This window comes from Mauremys mutica, chromosome 10 (assembly GCF_020497125.1).
Source record: "Mauremys mutica isolate MM-2020 ecotype Southern chromosome 10, ASM2049712v1, whole genome shotgun sequence".
NCBI classification, from domain to species: domain Eukaryota; kingdom Metazoa; phylum Chordata; order Testudines; family Geoemydidae; genus Mauremys; species Mauremys mutica.
In genome coordinates, this window is record NC_059081.1 from 56518649 (window position 1) to 56534023 (window position 15375).

The 15375-nt window shown below is 43.0% G+C and overlaps 1 protein-coding gene across 4 annotated transcripts in view; it reads right to left on the reverse strand.

Annotated features, from left to right (window-relative positions):
- Nucleotides 1–15375, reverse strand: part of SATB2 (SATB homeobox 2) — a 224773-nt gene that overhangs the window by 46016 nt on the left and 163382 nt on the right. For 3 of the 4 annotated variants that reach the window (XM_044978501.1, XM_044978499.1, XM_044978500.1), the window contains one exon: nt 2828–3040. The exons of the other annotated variant lie outside the window; for it this stretch is intronic. In XM_044978501.1, coding sequence (XP_044834436.1) covers nt 2828–3040 — 213 coding nt within the window. The remainder of the gene's footprint in view (nt 1–2827; nt 3041–15375) is intronic. 4 annotated transcript variants of the gene reach the window in all.

Genomic DNA, 15375 nt, shown 5'->3' on the forward strand with positions numbered 1-15375 from the left:
TAGGTGCCTAACTTTCGACCCCCAGGTTTGAAAACTGTCCTGATGCTAACGTGAAGTTGGCCATTACTGGAATCTCTCAGTGCAAAAGAAGATAAGTGGGCAGCAACAATGTAAGAGCTCTTAAGTCCTGTCAGTTACTGCTGCATCCCTTACCCTTTTGTAAAACAGCCTGGAGAGAGCTGGACAAATGTACGCAACAACCTCTTAAACTCTCTGAATTTGTTTTCAAAGCACTCGGATCCCTTTGCTGAGTTAATTTGGTACTCTGCTCCTCACGCTGGTCCTGAACAATACCGGAACATACCAAGGAAACACCCCAGGTGGGGATTTCATCACCAGCACAGAATTACAGACGGGTGGTTATCTCCCCAGCCCCGTTATATCAACCCCCCACTACCCTTATTCCATATTAATAGTAGCTGACGATACCCTCTCGTTTAACCCTCCACACTGAAAAATCATTCCCAGAACTACTGCCTCAGGAGACTGGTATCTATGGAAACGATGTTTCAAAATGCCATTAAATCAACTTCTCTAGCACTGTAGCATAATTCCTAGAAGGACAGTACAATTCCTCCCATCTAGCTCCCTTTGCTATGTCCAAGGCCCCTCTTCTTGCTATTCAGAACATCTCGTCTGGGAAGCTGCACTTGCAGGAATCACTGTACAGGAGATCAAGAGGATACTGGCCTCACCCAGGCTAATAAGATGTATATGGGAAGCAAAGTAAAATGTGCTGCCTACGGGCTGGTCAGCAACCTTGTTTTCAGGGGTGCCCAGGTCTTCCCAGCAGTGCCTATAGCATGCCTTGCCATTGGCGAGTCCTGAAGTGGGATTTCACTGGTGGCCTGACACTGTGCGGTGAGGAGCTGCTCCCAGTGTGCTCAGCAAAAGACAAGCACTGAGGGCACAAAGCTCTATGTATCACTGTTGCTCATCAATAAAACAAATATGTAAAAAAAAACAAAAAAAAACCACTGCTGCCTCATTCAAGTCAAAAAGTAAGTGAGCCTGGGGTGCTTCTGACTCACCTTAGGCCTGAAGAAGACCTGTGTGCAAGCTCAACAGCTCCTCTCTCCCCCACAGAAGTGAGTCCAACAAGAGATATTACCTCCCCCGCCTTGTCTCTTTAAACTTTTATAATCAGATTTTCTAACAATGCTGAGCTCTTAAATGGGAAGGTGTTACCCATTAATCCTCATTTTACAGATGGTGGAAAGGAGGAAAAGAGGTGAAGTGGCATCACCAGCAGGTTGGGGGAAGAGACATGATCAGAACTCTGGTTTTCCAACTCCCGCGATCCACTGAACCCTACCCCCAGAGCCAGAGTGCCTCATATGAACTCTAGTTGTGGAATTAATTCTACTTGAACATTTGGGTGAATGAGCAAATCCTTTAATATAATAATTAATGCAGAAACATGTGTGGTTATGATGTTTTAAAGTATCAGATAGAACAGTTGTCTTGACAAATCCTTACTATCATGAAATGGAAACTGGGAAGATAACAGTTAGTTAGGCCAATGACCTGAGTTTGCAACACAAAATTCATTTTTAAATTTGTGTGAGTAGAGTATGCTAGAAAATTACCTGCAATTAACAATTCCTTTACATAATGTGTAGGTATAAAGTGTATTAAAATGACAGGATATATTTGAATGACATCAATTGTTTCTACAGAAACAAAATCCTGTCTTTATAACTAATCAGTCTGTGCTACGCTACTGCCAATGACAAGATTGAGAGCTACAGATCTCAGATATGAAAAGGACCCAGTAATAAGATTATAAGCACAGATAACGTGTGCACAGGAATACAACTCGGATGCTTTACAGACTTCAAAATACTACAGTTACTAAAGCAGGATGATGATACATGCCCATTCACTAGTAAAGTTTTGAATCAAGTTAAATGTTAGAACTGAGCTGGCTTAGCTCTGCGGTGAGGAATTTCAAATTAAAGCTATGCAAATGTTGTGATGACAAAGGAAATTTTCTGTAATCACAATCTCCTTCTAAGCACACACCCCTTTTCAGAAGCCTGAATGTTTGTGAGGTTATTTTCAGTCAGGGAGTAGGGGAAAATACACTGCAGTCTGTGTGCCCACGTTCTCTTTTTCTAGTGGCAGATGAGCATCTGATATGGGGAGTTAGGAAAGTGGGTGGTAAAACAGCAGCGATAAAAGCGTACAGAAATCTGAAGCTACGTCAATCAGACAATAGTTGGTGGCAAATAGCAAGCAGTGATCTTCTGTTTCAACACTCCACCCACCTGACATCTCCATACTTGTAAGTGATTACCAATGTAAGCCTCTAAAATAAGGACTCTGACGAGGCAGACTATTGAGCAAACTTATTTCAAGGAGATTCTCATTCACTGGGAGCCATGTATTCTATCAGCCACACACTCTTATTCACTGAAAATCACACATGAACCCAGGTCCAACTCTTCTCTCTGCCCTGCCCACTGAAATAGACACTAACAATGTAAGACATAAGTTAGAAACATGGCTTTCTTTAATCTATCATGTAGTAGCTATATAGTGGACATGCACCATTAATCTGTATGCACAGCACATGTATCCTCTCTCGTGTACTAAAATACCTCTTTGTATTTATGCCATGGGTCATAGCTAAAGTTATGACAGTGCCTTGCTGACAGCCAATAAACACCTCTTAACAGCAACTCCAAAACCCTACAGAAAAAATTTCCAAGACACATCTAGGTACGAGGAACAACAGACAGGAAAATACTGAGAAGCCCCCTCTCCAAGATATGTGCAGGATCTCAAGCCAAAGAAAAACAGTTAAAGAGGGGTTGCACCTTACCTGGGGGGTTCTGGAAGAACTCGGACTGCTGGCTGCCGAAGACACCATGCTCACATTGGGGTTCATACTTCTCTCTCTCTCGTCCTGATATATACGATCCCGCTCTGTGTCAGGCAGGTTGAGGAAATTCTGCATTGCCCTCAAGTTTACCAGGAGGGATTGGGAAGCTGTCCTAGGGTCTTCTTCTTTACGCAGGATCTCTGACAGCAATCCCTGGTTCAAAAAATTAAAAAAAAAAAAGCCAAGTCATGTGTTGATTTTTTTTTTTTAATTTGTTTGGTGTAACCATGCGGGTTGCAATGCTGAGAACCTACATCAGTTTCTTAAGGGTTCCCCAGAAGGGACTCTTGTAGGAAGGTGTTTGTCTTCTGGGAGCTCTGGTTTATTTTGGGAATGTCCTATTCTAATGCTCTAATAACAATCTGAGCACAGAGATGCTGGATAGAAAGGTAGATGCCTGGGCAGAACAGCAAAACTGCAATTACCACCAGGTGCCTCCTGAAAATATTTTAGGAACGGTTAGATCTTTTCCTCTCCCTGCTTGAAGCTGGGAACACTTGGCAGTCCTGTTCATCTTTACAAATCTGCCAAGTTTGGTAAATTTAGTTCCGACATTTAAACAGCACAGGAGGTTTATTAAAAAAAAAAAAAAAAAAAAAAGCATTTGGCTGGGTTTTGATGTTACAGTCCATTCACTTCAGTCTGGACAATTTTTTCTCAGAGGAGAGAATGCAGCAAATATGAAAGCTTTAGAAACTATCTCCAGGGACTGGTTACTTTAACCCTTTATTTGCTGCATCATTTAAATGATCATGGACCTCACAATGCCGACATTTTTTTAACAACATTCCTCCAGTGTTTACAAACACTTTCATGCCAGCAGGTAGCCAGTATAGCAGAGGTCCCTCAATTTAGGAGGATTTAGGGACAAAAACGTGTTATTTAATAAGGCCCTAAAATCAACAAGAGCACTTAAGCCCAAGTATAACTGAAGGCACTACCTAGAAGTCAATTTCACTATGCACAGACCTAAGTGCATTGCAGGATCAGGGCCTAAGACAAGAGGCAATTTATTAGATCATACAAGATGTACCACTGTCCTCTACAGGGCCATATTATATCTGCCACCGGCTTATTGATGTGTGTTTCACTTCCAAAAGGTAATACTATGGTAACTTCCTTCAGCATTTGTGTTTAGGTTTATTCACGTACAAGCAAGAAGCAGAGAAGGATTAGACTCACAGGGAGAAGAGGTATAATTCAGTACTGAGCATGCCAGTCAAGAGGCTCAGAGTTGGAGATTTCAAAGTATTAAAAAGGCTGCTCTGTCCCACAACATTCATACACCCTGCCCACCTAGCAGTCTATCAAACTGAAGCATTACTCCCAGAAATACTGCCGAGAGAAAAAGCTTTACTGCTGAGAATTCCATTACATAGCTAATGAAGCTTACCTAAAGCCATCACCGTTAAAGGATCAATATTTACCAACCAAATACTGGGGGAAACTGGAGTACCTCAGAAAAACAACTGTGTGGAAACCGTTGTCAAAAATACACCTCACTGTTACTTTACAGTCACGGCCCAGTGAAATCACATTACAGTTACAGTCAATCTTACTTCAGTGCTCTTGTCATACAGCCACATACTAGAAAACCTGAAGTATTTACTCTTGGCTTATTTTCTCCCCTCACATCAAATAGTCCCCAATACCCTTGTTGGACATTTCCAAGACAGCTGACCAGTGACCAAAAGCTAATATTTTCCAGTGTTTATTGGCCTTATTCACTACACTTATTGACAAAACCAACAGTCTAGAAAAAAACACCCCTATGTCTGCTTACATCTGCTCACACGCTGCCAGAACATACACAGAAGAGGTATGCTTGAACCATGATCTGTTATGGCAGAAACCGCAAAACTGTTGTCCACAGACCACTGGTGGTCCCCAAAGAGCTGACTGGTCAATGTCTCTCCTTAAAAGAAGCTAAAAATACATTTTCCTAATATTACTTTAGTATGTAAGCCACTGTGGTAGCTGCCACAGAAGTGCAACGGCATTGCAAATGGGAGAGGACTGGGGCCGTGCGATGAGATGGTCTGTGAGGCAACCGGTCTGTTGAGATGAGATCCACACTATGGAAAAATTCACAGACCCTTTGGTGTTAGGGTAATGGCTCTTGCTTCAGTTACCTGCTGAAATCATTGACAGTATCATGTATCGTGTAGTTGGTATAGCTGTAACAATTTATTAGAAACCGTACAGTTTGGGGACATTCAAAGTGCTTTTCAAGTTTTCCAGACTAACAAGCCCAGGGAGAGATTAACTGAAAGAGGGGTGGATGTCCTAGAGGTCTAAACTGTGAGGTTTGACCTCAGCCCTTTGCCCTTCCAAGGTAGATATATCCAGTACCTGCAGTTTTCCATTAGAGTCGATGGAAAACTCTCCAAATGGGATAAAAAAAAGGAATAACCATTTTTACAAGTTCCCTAACTCTTGATTCTCTGGCTGTTTTGGGGATATACCAGAAACAAATTAAAAAAAAACAACACACCCCAGAGCTTCCAAAATATTGTGTGATTTAAGGCTTTTTACTTATGCTCCCCTTTCTTCTCCTCCCCAGCACCAGGCTGATTTGAAAAAGACACTTGTGAGCAATGGGCATGTACTATGAGACAGGGGTTCTCAACCTTTTTCTTCCTGAGCCCCCACCCCTCCCAACATGCTATAAAAACTCCCCAGCACACGTGTGCCACAACAACTGTTTTTCTGCATATAAAAGCCGGGACAGGCATGAGGGGGTAGCAAGCAGGGCAACTAGGGGCCCCATGAAGCTAATTGCTCAGGCTTCGGCTTCAGGCCCACTTGGCGGGGTTTGGCTTTCTATCGTGGGCCCCAGAAAGTCTAATGCCAGCCCTGCTTCGCAGACCCCCTGAAACTCCCAAGGGGCCCCGAACCCCTGGTTGAAAACCACTACTCTAAGACAGCTTGCACTGCTTCTTCCTTCCCACTCCCTCCCCCACCCCCAGCATGTCTGAATTTATGGTAGAATTGTAAAAAAATGAAGATTGGACACATACACAAAAGTGCACCAGCAATTCCTTACAAGTGCAGTCACTGACTCCACACTAAATCAGGTATTTGCAAGTACAAGTAGCTCTCCCGGTGCCTAAACTTTGGAACGCATATTTCCAGACGTGTGCCAGCAATCGAGGTAACTGCACATCATCTGACACAGCTCCAACTTTGAGGAGTTGAGCTTTCTTTATTTACACTGATTCCCAATCACATTTGTGCATGTGGGAAATTTGGCTGTACAAATGTTATACTGAGGCTCAGTCCATCTCGAAAGATGAGGGTGGATGTTTGGTAGCCTTATGAGCTACGTGAATAGCAGGATAGATGAGAAATGACTAACTCGGAGGGAAAAATCCCATTTCCTTCTAAGATTGAAGAGAATGCTGTGATGCAGTGCACCAGTAAACAATGCCAGATAGATCGCAAAGTGACAGAAAAGACACTACAATAAAATATCTTGAGAGCAATAACATTTACATTAATATAATTCTGAGCTACCAGAGTATACACAAAGTAACCAGCCAGCAACATTATAAAAAATAAAGTGATACTAAATAATCTGTTCAGCCTTTTTGTCACCTGCAAAAAATTAGGCTTTCAGTATGCAAAACATCTTCCTTCCAGAAAAACAAATGATCGTGATTTCACTTAATTGTAATTTAATGAGGCATAATTTATTTTTTAAAATGATATACACCAGGTGTGTGGTGAGGAAAGCAGCCCAGCCAGACAAACCCTAGTGTTTCTATTTTTGAGAAAAGCCTAAAGCTAGCCAAAGACTGTTTTCATTTCTGCAAATTATGTTTCTGCTAGAGGGGGCTACGGAGGGAAACCCACAGCATTCATACATTTGTTATAAAATTCCGATGGCTAAATTAGCTCATTCCAACATACATTTCCCATATAAAAAAATACACACACACTTGGCAATTTGCAGAGTAACTAGCTATGCAAACTTAAAGGGACACTCCAAGGCCTGTCTAGTCTATCTAAATTGAACTTACATGAATAAACGGATATTCTTCCAAACAGAATCCTTAAGACACTTTTTAAAAGTGGGTATTTTGACAGGAATTGTGCTTCTTTTTCCATCATAACGCTTATTGGTTTAAAACCAGCTCAAGTGATGAGTGATTAAAACAGATGTAACAGTAAATTTAGGTCCTGCTCATAAACACCATTGTGCACATTCTCGGAGACCAGGTATCATATGTATGCACAGCCTGGCTTACATTTGGGGCTTATAGCAGGCACTGTATTTTATTTTTTAATTACACACTGTGTCAATAACTGACTATAAAAAACAAACACAGAGGTAGAAAAGGCAGCATATTTCCAATCAAATATAAAACTTTGCAGGTATTTAAGTCTAGAATAATTTTGTCATTATCTTTTTATGCTAGTCGAGAATTAGTTCACACAACTTTACTACTGGTGTCAAAAAACGAGGCAGTTAATATTTTGCACAAGTCCTACAGAGCCTTGTTTGTGATTTTATTTTATTTTGGTTTTGCTACCAACAGAATCTACACACTGAACAACTGGAACCTCAAAAGGAAGTCCTGTAATCAACTGTGGACAAGCAAATGGCAAACTGCTGTGCAGCTCCTAAGAGAGGATGTCCATAGGAGAGCCAACAGGAGCTATGGGTGCTCCACACCTAGGGGATTGGGCCCATGTGAACCAAGGTGGTACTGGAAAGGGTGGTGATTTAGGTCTGCCTGGCTCAGTCAATAGAGGCTGGCTGTAACCTCTAATTGCCAGGCAACCTATGGACTTAATCCAATGCTGAAGTGAATAGGAATCTTTCTGCAGTCTTCCCAATGGACTTTGGATCAGGACCTGTAGCTGATAAAGGACTCAATGGAAAGAATGATTCTATTGTCACTGGCGGGGGTGGGGGGGCACTAGTTTTTTTAAGCAAAGCATTTCAAAAGCAGTTTGTGTGGAAGGTGGAAATCAAATTGCTGTGTGGGCCAAATCAATGCATAAGGCCACAGGAGCAAACAGAATAGTCTAATGCTAAAAGGTTCCAACAAGGCTCAGGACAACCAAAGCCTCTCCCTCTTGCACCACAGTGGAGTTGAATAGTGTGAGCAAAACATGAACAAATCCCCAACCTGTTTTTTTGAGACAGGGTTTTCACGCTACTTTTTCTTTTTTCTGCCCCTCTGCCCTTCCTCGCTTTGGACAACAGCAACATGGAAAGTGCTGAAATAATGGAGGGTATGTCTACCCAGCAAAGAAAAACCTGCCGCTGGCCAGTGCCAGCTGACGCGAGCTCGCGAGGCTGTTTCACTGCCGTGTAGACTTCCAGGCTCGGGCTGGAGCTTGGGCTCGACAACCCGGTGGGATGGGAGGGTCCAGCCCGAGCCAGGAAGTCTACACAGCAATGAAACCCCCCAGCAGCCAGAGCTCCACAAGCCCAAGTCGGCTGGCAAGGGGCCAGGCGAGGGTGGCTAGTTGCTGTGTAGACATACCCTAAAAGACTTGCTGTCATGGCATTTCAAGCCCAGTCAGAACCATGTAATACACCTCTACCCCGATATAGCGCTGTCCTCGGGAGCCAAAAAATCTTACCGCGTTATTGGTGAAACCGCGTTATATCGAACTTGCTTTGATCCACCGGTGTGCGCAGCCCTGCCCCCCCCCCCCCCGAGCTCTGCTTTACTGCGTTATATCCAAATTCACATTATATCAGGTTGCATTATATCGGGGTAAAGGTGTACCTGGAAATCTCATGAGAAAGCCAGCTCCACTTCCCAGCAGGTCTGGATAAGATTCAGATAAGTATCAGAAGCTTTGGTGCTTATTCAAATTCAGCCTCTGAACCTCACGGATTAGCGACGGTGACGCTTCCACACTTGGGGGGAGAAGAGTCTTCACGCAGGAGGGCAGGCACTGAGACACGCCACTCCCATTTTTATGAATGAGAACTCTGAACTCATCCCTAGTGGGTGATACTGAAACTTTACCCCCATAGTATCCAGCAGTGAAATCTAATTTTACCGTACTAAAATGACCGATTTTAGATATAAACTATTACTACCTGTAATCAAAAGATAGAAAAGGAATGTTGCAAGGTGCACTGTCCTTCTGTAACCTCTCACAAGTCATTTTTATCAGCCCTCAGGCTTATAAAGGAATTTCATATTCTGTATACTTCATGTCAAGACAAGTCTTTGCCATGACATTTCTCCAACGGCAACACTTATATTATTGGCAGCTGTGCCAAACAGACCATTAACAAGGGTGTTATATTAATGGTTTTTAAAAGACCATTCCTAGCCTACAAGCATCCAACAAATGACAAAAATATCTGTGCAATAGTGTGTACTGAAGATGTTCCTTATGGATTATCAAGATTCTGAGGACCTAAGGCGATTTTCATTATTTTCCTTTTTTGGCATCTCTGTACCCTGGCAATTTTTCCAGTTCAATTTTGCAGATCAAAGAAGTTTGGATAGCCAATGGAAGTTTTGAGCGCCTCTGAAAACCAAGCAGCACAAAGGTTCATCTATTCATAGCTGAGAATATGCAATGTTACATTTATACCCTGCTGCTTGAACAATTCTTCTAACTTCCAAGGGGACAAATTCTGATCTCACACCTTTGTAAATCCAAATAAACTGAACCCATTGCTGCAAAGAAGTTACTCTGGATTTATACCAATGTAACTGAGAGCACAGTTGGATCCTGATCTACCAGAGCAGTGGAAAACATCCCATCAGCTCCTCTTTTTTTTTTAATCTTGATTCCCAGATTCACTACCTATACTCCTGATACAAGCCTGATTCTTAGAACTCATTTAACTAATGCTATAAATACATACATCTCGAGAGATAGCTGCTTAGGCTTGAAGCAACGGCATTTAGTCTGATTTGAATAAAACACATTCAGGGTGCAACAATGTCAATTTGATTTTTATTATTAAAAATGAAATGTTTAAATTCTCAGGAAAATGGTGTTATCGGATTAGTTTAATAAAGACTCTTTTTTATTATGGTATCTCTTTTTATTAGGGAAGACAGTGTGTGCATGTGGATCTGCATGTTGAAGCTGGGGAGAAAAGAGGCAGAAAAAAAAAAAAAGAGAATACCTGCAAATGCCATGCCATTTATATGACATACAAGAAAAAATCCCAGAAAGGGAGCAAGACATACAGCACACACTTTGTATATCTCTGCATTTGTTTCCAAGGATCAGAAATCCTGTGTATCAGCTGAGTAGCCAGGAGCAGCCTCCTGCAGAACACATTCTGAAAGCCTGACTCACATACTACTTAAGATCTTTTCATCCAGCCTATTGAATACAATTAAGTTAATTGAAACTGAAATTTTGGGTACTGCAAAACCCACTGTTGGAACAAATATCCCATGTACCAAAAATCTGCACTTTATTAATTTAAGCATTTCCCTTACAGACTGCCTTCTTTCCTGTGCATACAACAAAACGCCGCTTGTGCCACATTACACACAAGACTAAAACAAGCAGGCAGCATGAAAAGGTTTCAGGCAAGGAGAGAGAGTTTTCTTTGCAAACAAACAAAACCAGACCCTTCCTAATTGAAAGTCTATGTAGAATGGTGCAGACACCACAGTGATGAGTATGGTATGAACGTCTAAACAGATAGCAGCTAGAGGATTAAATGCTGCTAGTCTTTCTCCCATTTAAGTCAAGGTGAAGACACTCACAAGAGGAAGCAGACAGGGATTTGGCTCACAGTCAGATATACACGGAAGTTATTTTGACAAAACGTATTTCAAACCAGAGAGCCTAATTCTGCTGCCATTTAAGTCAATGGGAATTTTGCCAATTCAGTCCAATGAGAACAGAATTGGACCCATACTGATGCTATTTTTTCCTTTCAAAGCTCTTCAATATAAATGGAGATTTGGTATAACTGGAACTTTCTTACCTTATGCACCCAACACTGTAGTATCTCAGCTCCTCAGAGAGGGGAATAATCTATCATCCTGACCCCTGTGAGGTAGCTTCATTTTCCAGATAGGCAAACAAGGCAGAGAGATTGGGACTTGCCCAAGGTCACACAAGGAGTCTGTTGCACAGCCAGGAACTGACCCCGGGTCTCTGAGTCTCAACCCAATGCCCTAATCACTTTCCACTCTGCACAATGCAATGCACTGAAACTACCTGGGACTTTTCCTTTTATTTCATTCCAAATGGAGTTTCATGACACTCAAGTTCAATTAAATGGTATTCCACTCCCTCTATACTCTAGACCCCTTTTGCCCAAAACTATCTTCAGGCAACAGCCAATCAGCTACTAGCAGAGCTAGGCAAGTCAAATCTTCAAACTAGAAAGCTGATTATTCCCATTCACAGCTAAAGAGTTTTAAAAAGAAACAGGGGGCGAGGTTGTTCTTTGGGAAGAGAGAGTCATAAGTGGCCTCTTCAGCACTGAAGATGCTTGGTTTTTTTTTTTTGCCAGCTGTCTTTGTATCTGACACCAGGACTGTTTCATTCAAAAAGCCTCAGGTTCACTGATATTCCCAGTTTCTGCAGGTGTTCAGTAAAACAAGCACTGGCCACTTGCCCAAAAATTTTACTAGCTTTGGCTACTGTGTCAAAACATTGGCAAAAAAGATGCCTTTAAAAAAAAAAACCAAACACCCCCCCCCCAAAAACAGAATATATTTGTTTGGTCTATAGACTTTTCAGTCCATCGGGGGTCCCTTGAGCAAAGAGAACAACAGTTCACTAGTCTGCTAATTGAGTCTGCTGGATCCTGTAATATGGAGCTGATCTTTTGTTTACAGCACCAGCAACTTTCCTGGTTGGAACTCCAGGTTCTCCATCATGCCTTTGCTGCACAGAAAGGGAAATTAAAGAAGGGGGATGTATTGTGTTTATTCTGCTTGTGCTGACCATAGAGACCTCAGTTCTGGAGTCAAAGGTCATCTGGGGCTCCCTCGCCAGTGAAATTCTAACCATTAGGGATCACTGCAGCAAAACTGAAATTGTCAGGAAACTTTCCAGAGAGTGAAAGGATAATTTATTCATCTGAAAGCGTCTGACAAAGTGGGTATTCACCCACGAAAGCTTATGCTCCAATACGTCCATTAGTCTATAAGGTGCCACAGGACTTTTTGTTGTCTTTTTAAAGGATCTCCCTCTCACAATTGTTACATTCTGTGCCGGTACATTTCTAAATGCATTATCAGCCTGATAAACCAGGTTCTGGCAAAACATTCTGACTGAGATTTGAATACCAAGTTTGCAGAAACTTCAGACTGAGTGAATATGCATGAATTAGCAATGGGGGCGAAGGAAGAAGGTGCAAGGAACTCCCTGCCCTGAAGAGAGCCAGAATCTAAGCGTGCTCCTTACACACAAGGTATGAGGTCACAGCATCACCAGTGGGGCTACACATCTCAAAAGGAGAGTGGTTGGCCATGGCTCAGCCTCACCTTCCACAACAGCTGGCAACCTGAGGCCAGCCCTGAAGGGAGCTCAGCCACCTGTTTTAAGGCACGTCTCCACCTGACAGCTATTCCAGATAAAGGTAGGATGCAAATTTGAAGTGGCATAGATCTTCTGGAATAACTCCTTGTATATACCCTTATTCCGGAATAAGAATACCTTTGTCTGGGGTTTCTATAGTGCCCATCATCATCCTTTCTAAGTCTTTGCTCTCCCAGCGCATTCCAAGGGGCATTCTGCCCTTCTGTCTTCTGCAGAAAGCCTTTTAAAGCCTCTTGTTCACCTTTCACCCTTTAGAAGGCTATGGCTTTAAACACACACACACACACACACACACCCCTCCAACTATGTGTATGAGTGGCATCTGCCCCACATTTAACAATTTCATTCATGGCAGCAGCTTAACCTGGTGCCCATTTGAACCCAGGTCTCCAAGAAGTAAAGAAATGGTGGATTTGCACCATTTATCAACCCTTCCTTGTTTATTTTCCAAAGGATTTCCATGGCTGTAAATAAACACCAAAATCTGAAATACTGAAGTCTTTTAAAACAAGCAAGGAAAAAATGCAAGAGCTACCACGAATGCCTATTTTTATAGCAACTTTCTACTTACAGTTTGGTTTAACATAAACATGCTTATTCATATGCTTTCCCTATTTTAAAATACAGATATTTGGGTTGCCTGCATTGCTTGGGGTTGGCGATGGGACACGGCGAGCCTTTCGCCCTTTGGGCACTGATTTGAATGAATTAGTATGTACCACATACACAGCTTTTAAGATGTAAAACACTATAGGCCAGACTGGAACATGTGACTCAAAGCAATAGTCCCACTGAAGTCCCCAAGACCACTCCTGTGAACAACAGGTAGTGAAGACAGTGTCTGCACATTCCTAACCCCCAGGCCTCTGGGCCAGCTAGCCAAGCCGACAGCAGTGCTCTGAAAGGGAACTCAGGCCAGGGATTCCAGGGAGCTGAGTGGAAGGGTGATTATTCCTCACTGAGCTAACCTGGAGTCCTGTCTCTACCAGGCCTGGCAGAATAGCACAGCAAGGAACAGTACGGCCCTTACCTGGTGGGGATAGCCACACTAAGCAGAATGCTATCTGTTTAGATACATGGAGGGGCCCCATTTCTGTAGTATCCAAGCAATTAACAAACTGTACTTCACACCCACCTGGTGAGGTAGAGCAGTCCTATTATCCCCATTTTACAGATGGAAAACTTGAGTCACAGAGAGACTAAGTGACCTACCCAGGATGTCTATAGTACAGCCAGGAACTGAACTCATGTCTCCTGAATCACAGTCCAGTGACTTAACAGCAAGAATACCTTTTCTCCACAGCCTAGATCCTCCCTCCACTTATCCTGTGTTGCCCCTTGGGCATGTGGATATTTTGCTGAGGGGATAGGAGGCAGGGGGCGGGAGGCGGGGGGAAGGTAGCTAAGTGCAGAAGTATAGGGACCCGTTGTGGTTTCTCATCTCTGTGCATGCCTGAAACTTCCAGCCATGCTAATGAGAGTTATTGCATATAGACCCCAATGTCTGCAACCTAAAACAAAGTCATATTATGTACCCACAGTCCTTTGCTAAAATGAATTTCTCAGGGAACATTTATACTGCAAAGGGAGCCCTGCGGCAGCGAGACTTGTGCTACAAGGCTAAATATTGCAGTGCAGACGTTCTCACTTGGGCTGGAACCCAGGCTCTGAGACCTCCCACCCCACCAAGTTTCAGAGCCGGAGCTCCTGCCCAAGCAGGAACATCTGCACTGCTATTTTTAGCACTGTAGCACAAGCCTGAATCAGTTGACCCAGGCTCTAAGATTTGCTGCTGCAGGGGGGGGTTTTGTAGCATAAACATACCCTCAACTTTAGTGTGGGTACTGAACAATAAGATCTCATCACGGTCCACATCTGTAGTTATGAATAGGGCCGTACCAAATTCATGGTCCAGTTTGGCCAATTTCACGGCCATAGTATTTTAAAAATCATAAATTTCATTATTTCAGCTATTTAAATCTGAAATTTCATGGTGTTGTACTTGTAGGGGGTCCTGACCCAAAAAGGAGTTGGGGGGCAGGGTCACAAGGTTATTCTAGGGGGGCTGTGGTACTGCTACCCTTACTTCTGCACTGCTGCTAGCAGCAGCGCTGTCTTCAGAGCTGGGCAGCTGGAGAGCAGCGGCAGCTAGCTGGGAGTCCAGTTCTGAATGCAGAGCCACCACCAGCAGCAACGCAGAAGTAAGGATGGCCTGGCATGGTATTGCCACCCTTATGTCTCTGCTGCTGCTGCCTGCAGAGCTGGGCCCTCAGTCAACAGCCGCCACTCTCCAGCTGCTCCAGCTGCCCAGCAGTGAGGGTGGCAATACTGTAACCCCCTAAAATAACCTTGAGACCTCCCTGCAACTCCCTTTTGGGTCAGGACCCCCAACTTGAGAAACACTGGTCTCCCCTCTGAAATCTGTGTAGTATAGGGTAAAAGTACACAAAAGACCAAATTTCACAGGTGGAGATGAGATGTCATGGTCCGTGACGCATTTTTCATGGCCGTGAATTTGGTAGGGCCCTAGTTATGAACAACAATACCAGCAGCATTCTCAGAGGAGACTACGACTGTGTACATTCTTGGGGGAGGGGGTGGGGGGGAATCTCTTCCCAATGTTCACCCAGAGCTCCCATCACAGCTAACTGGTTCTGAAGTAAAAAGGACTTTGAAAAACACTGTTTTGCGCACAACCAAATTAAGTATTTTGAAGCTTATGCAGGAACTCCCGACTTGCTGGAATGCTAGACTATAATTAAAACTAGTAATAATTATTATTTTCTCCCTGTGGGCCTCAGAACACCATCCTGGTTCTAGTGCGTACTCGATAATGAGCCTCAGAATGATATAATAAGGTGTGTTCAAACTACTACTCAGATTCAATAAAGATAAAACAAAAGAATACACAATTAGTCCAAGGAATTAACCAGAAATCAGAGCAAGTTACACTTTCTGAGGGTATCTGATGCATGTTGTTTCAG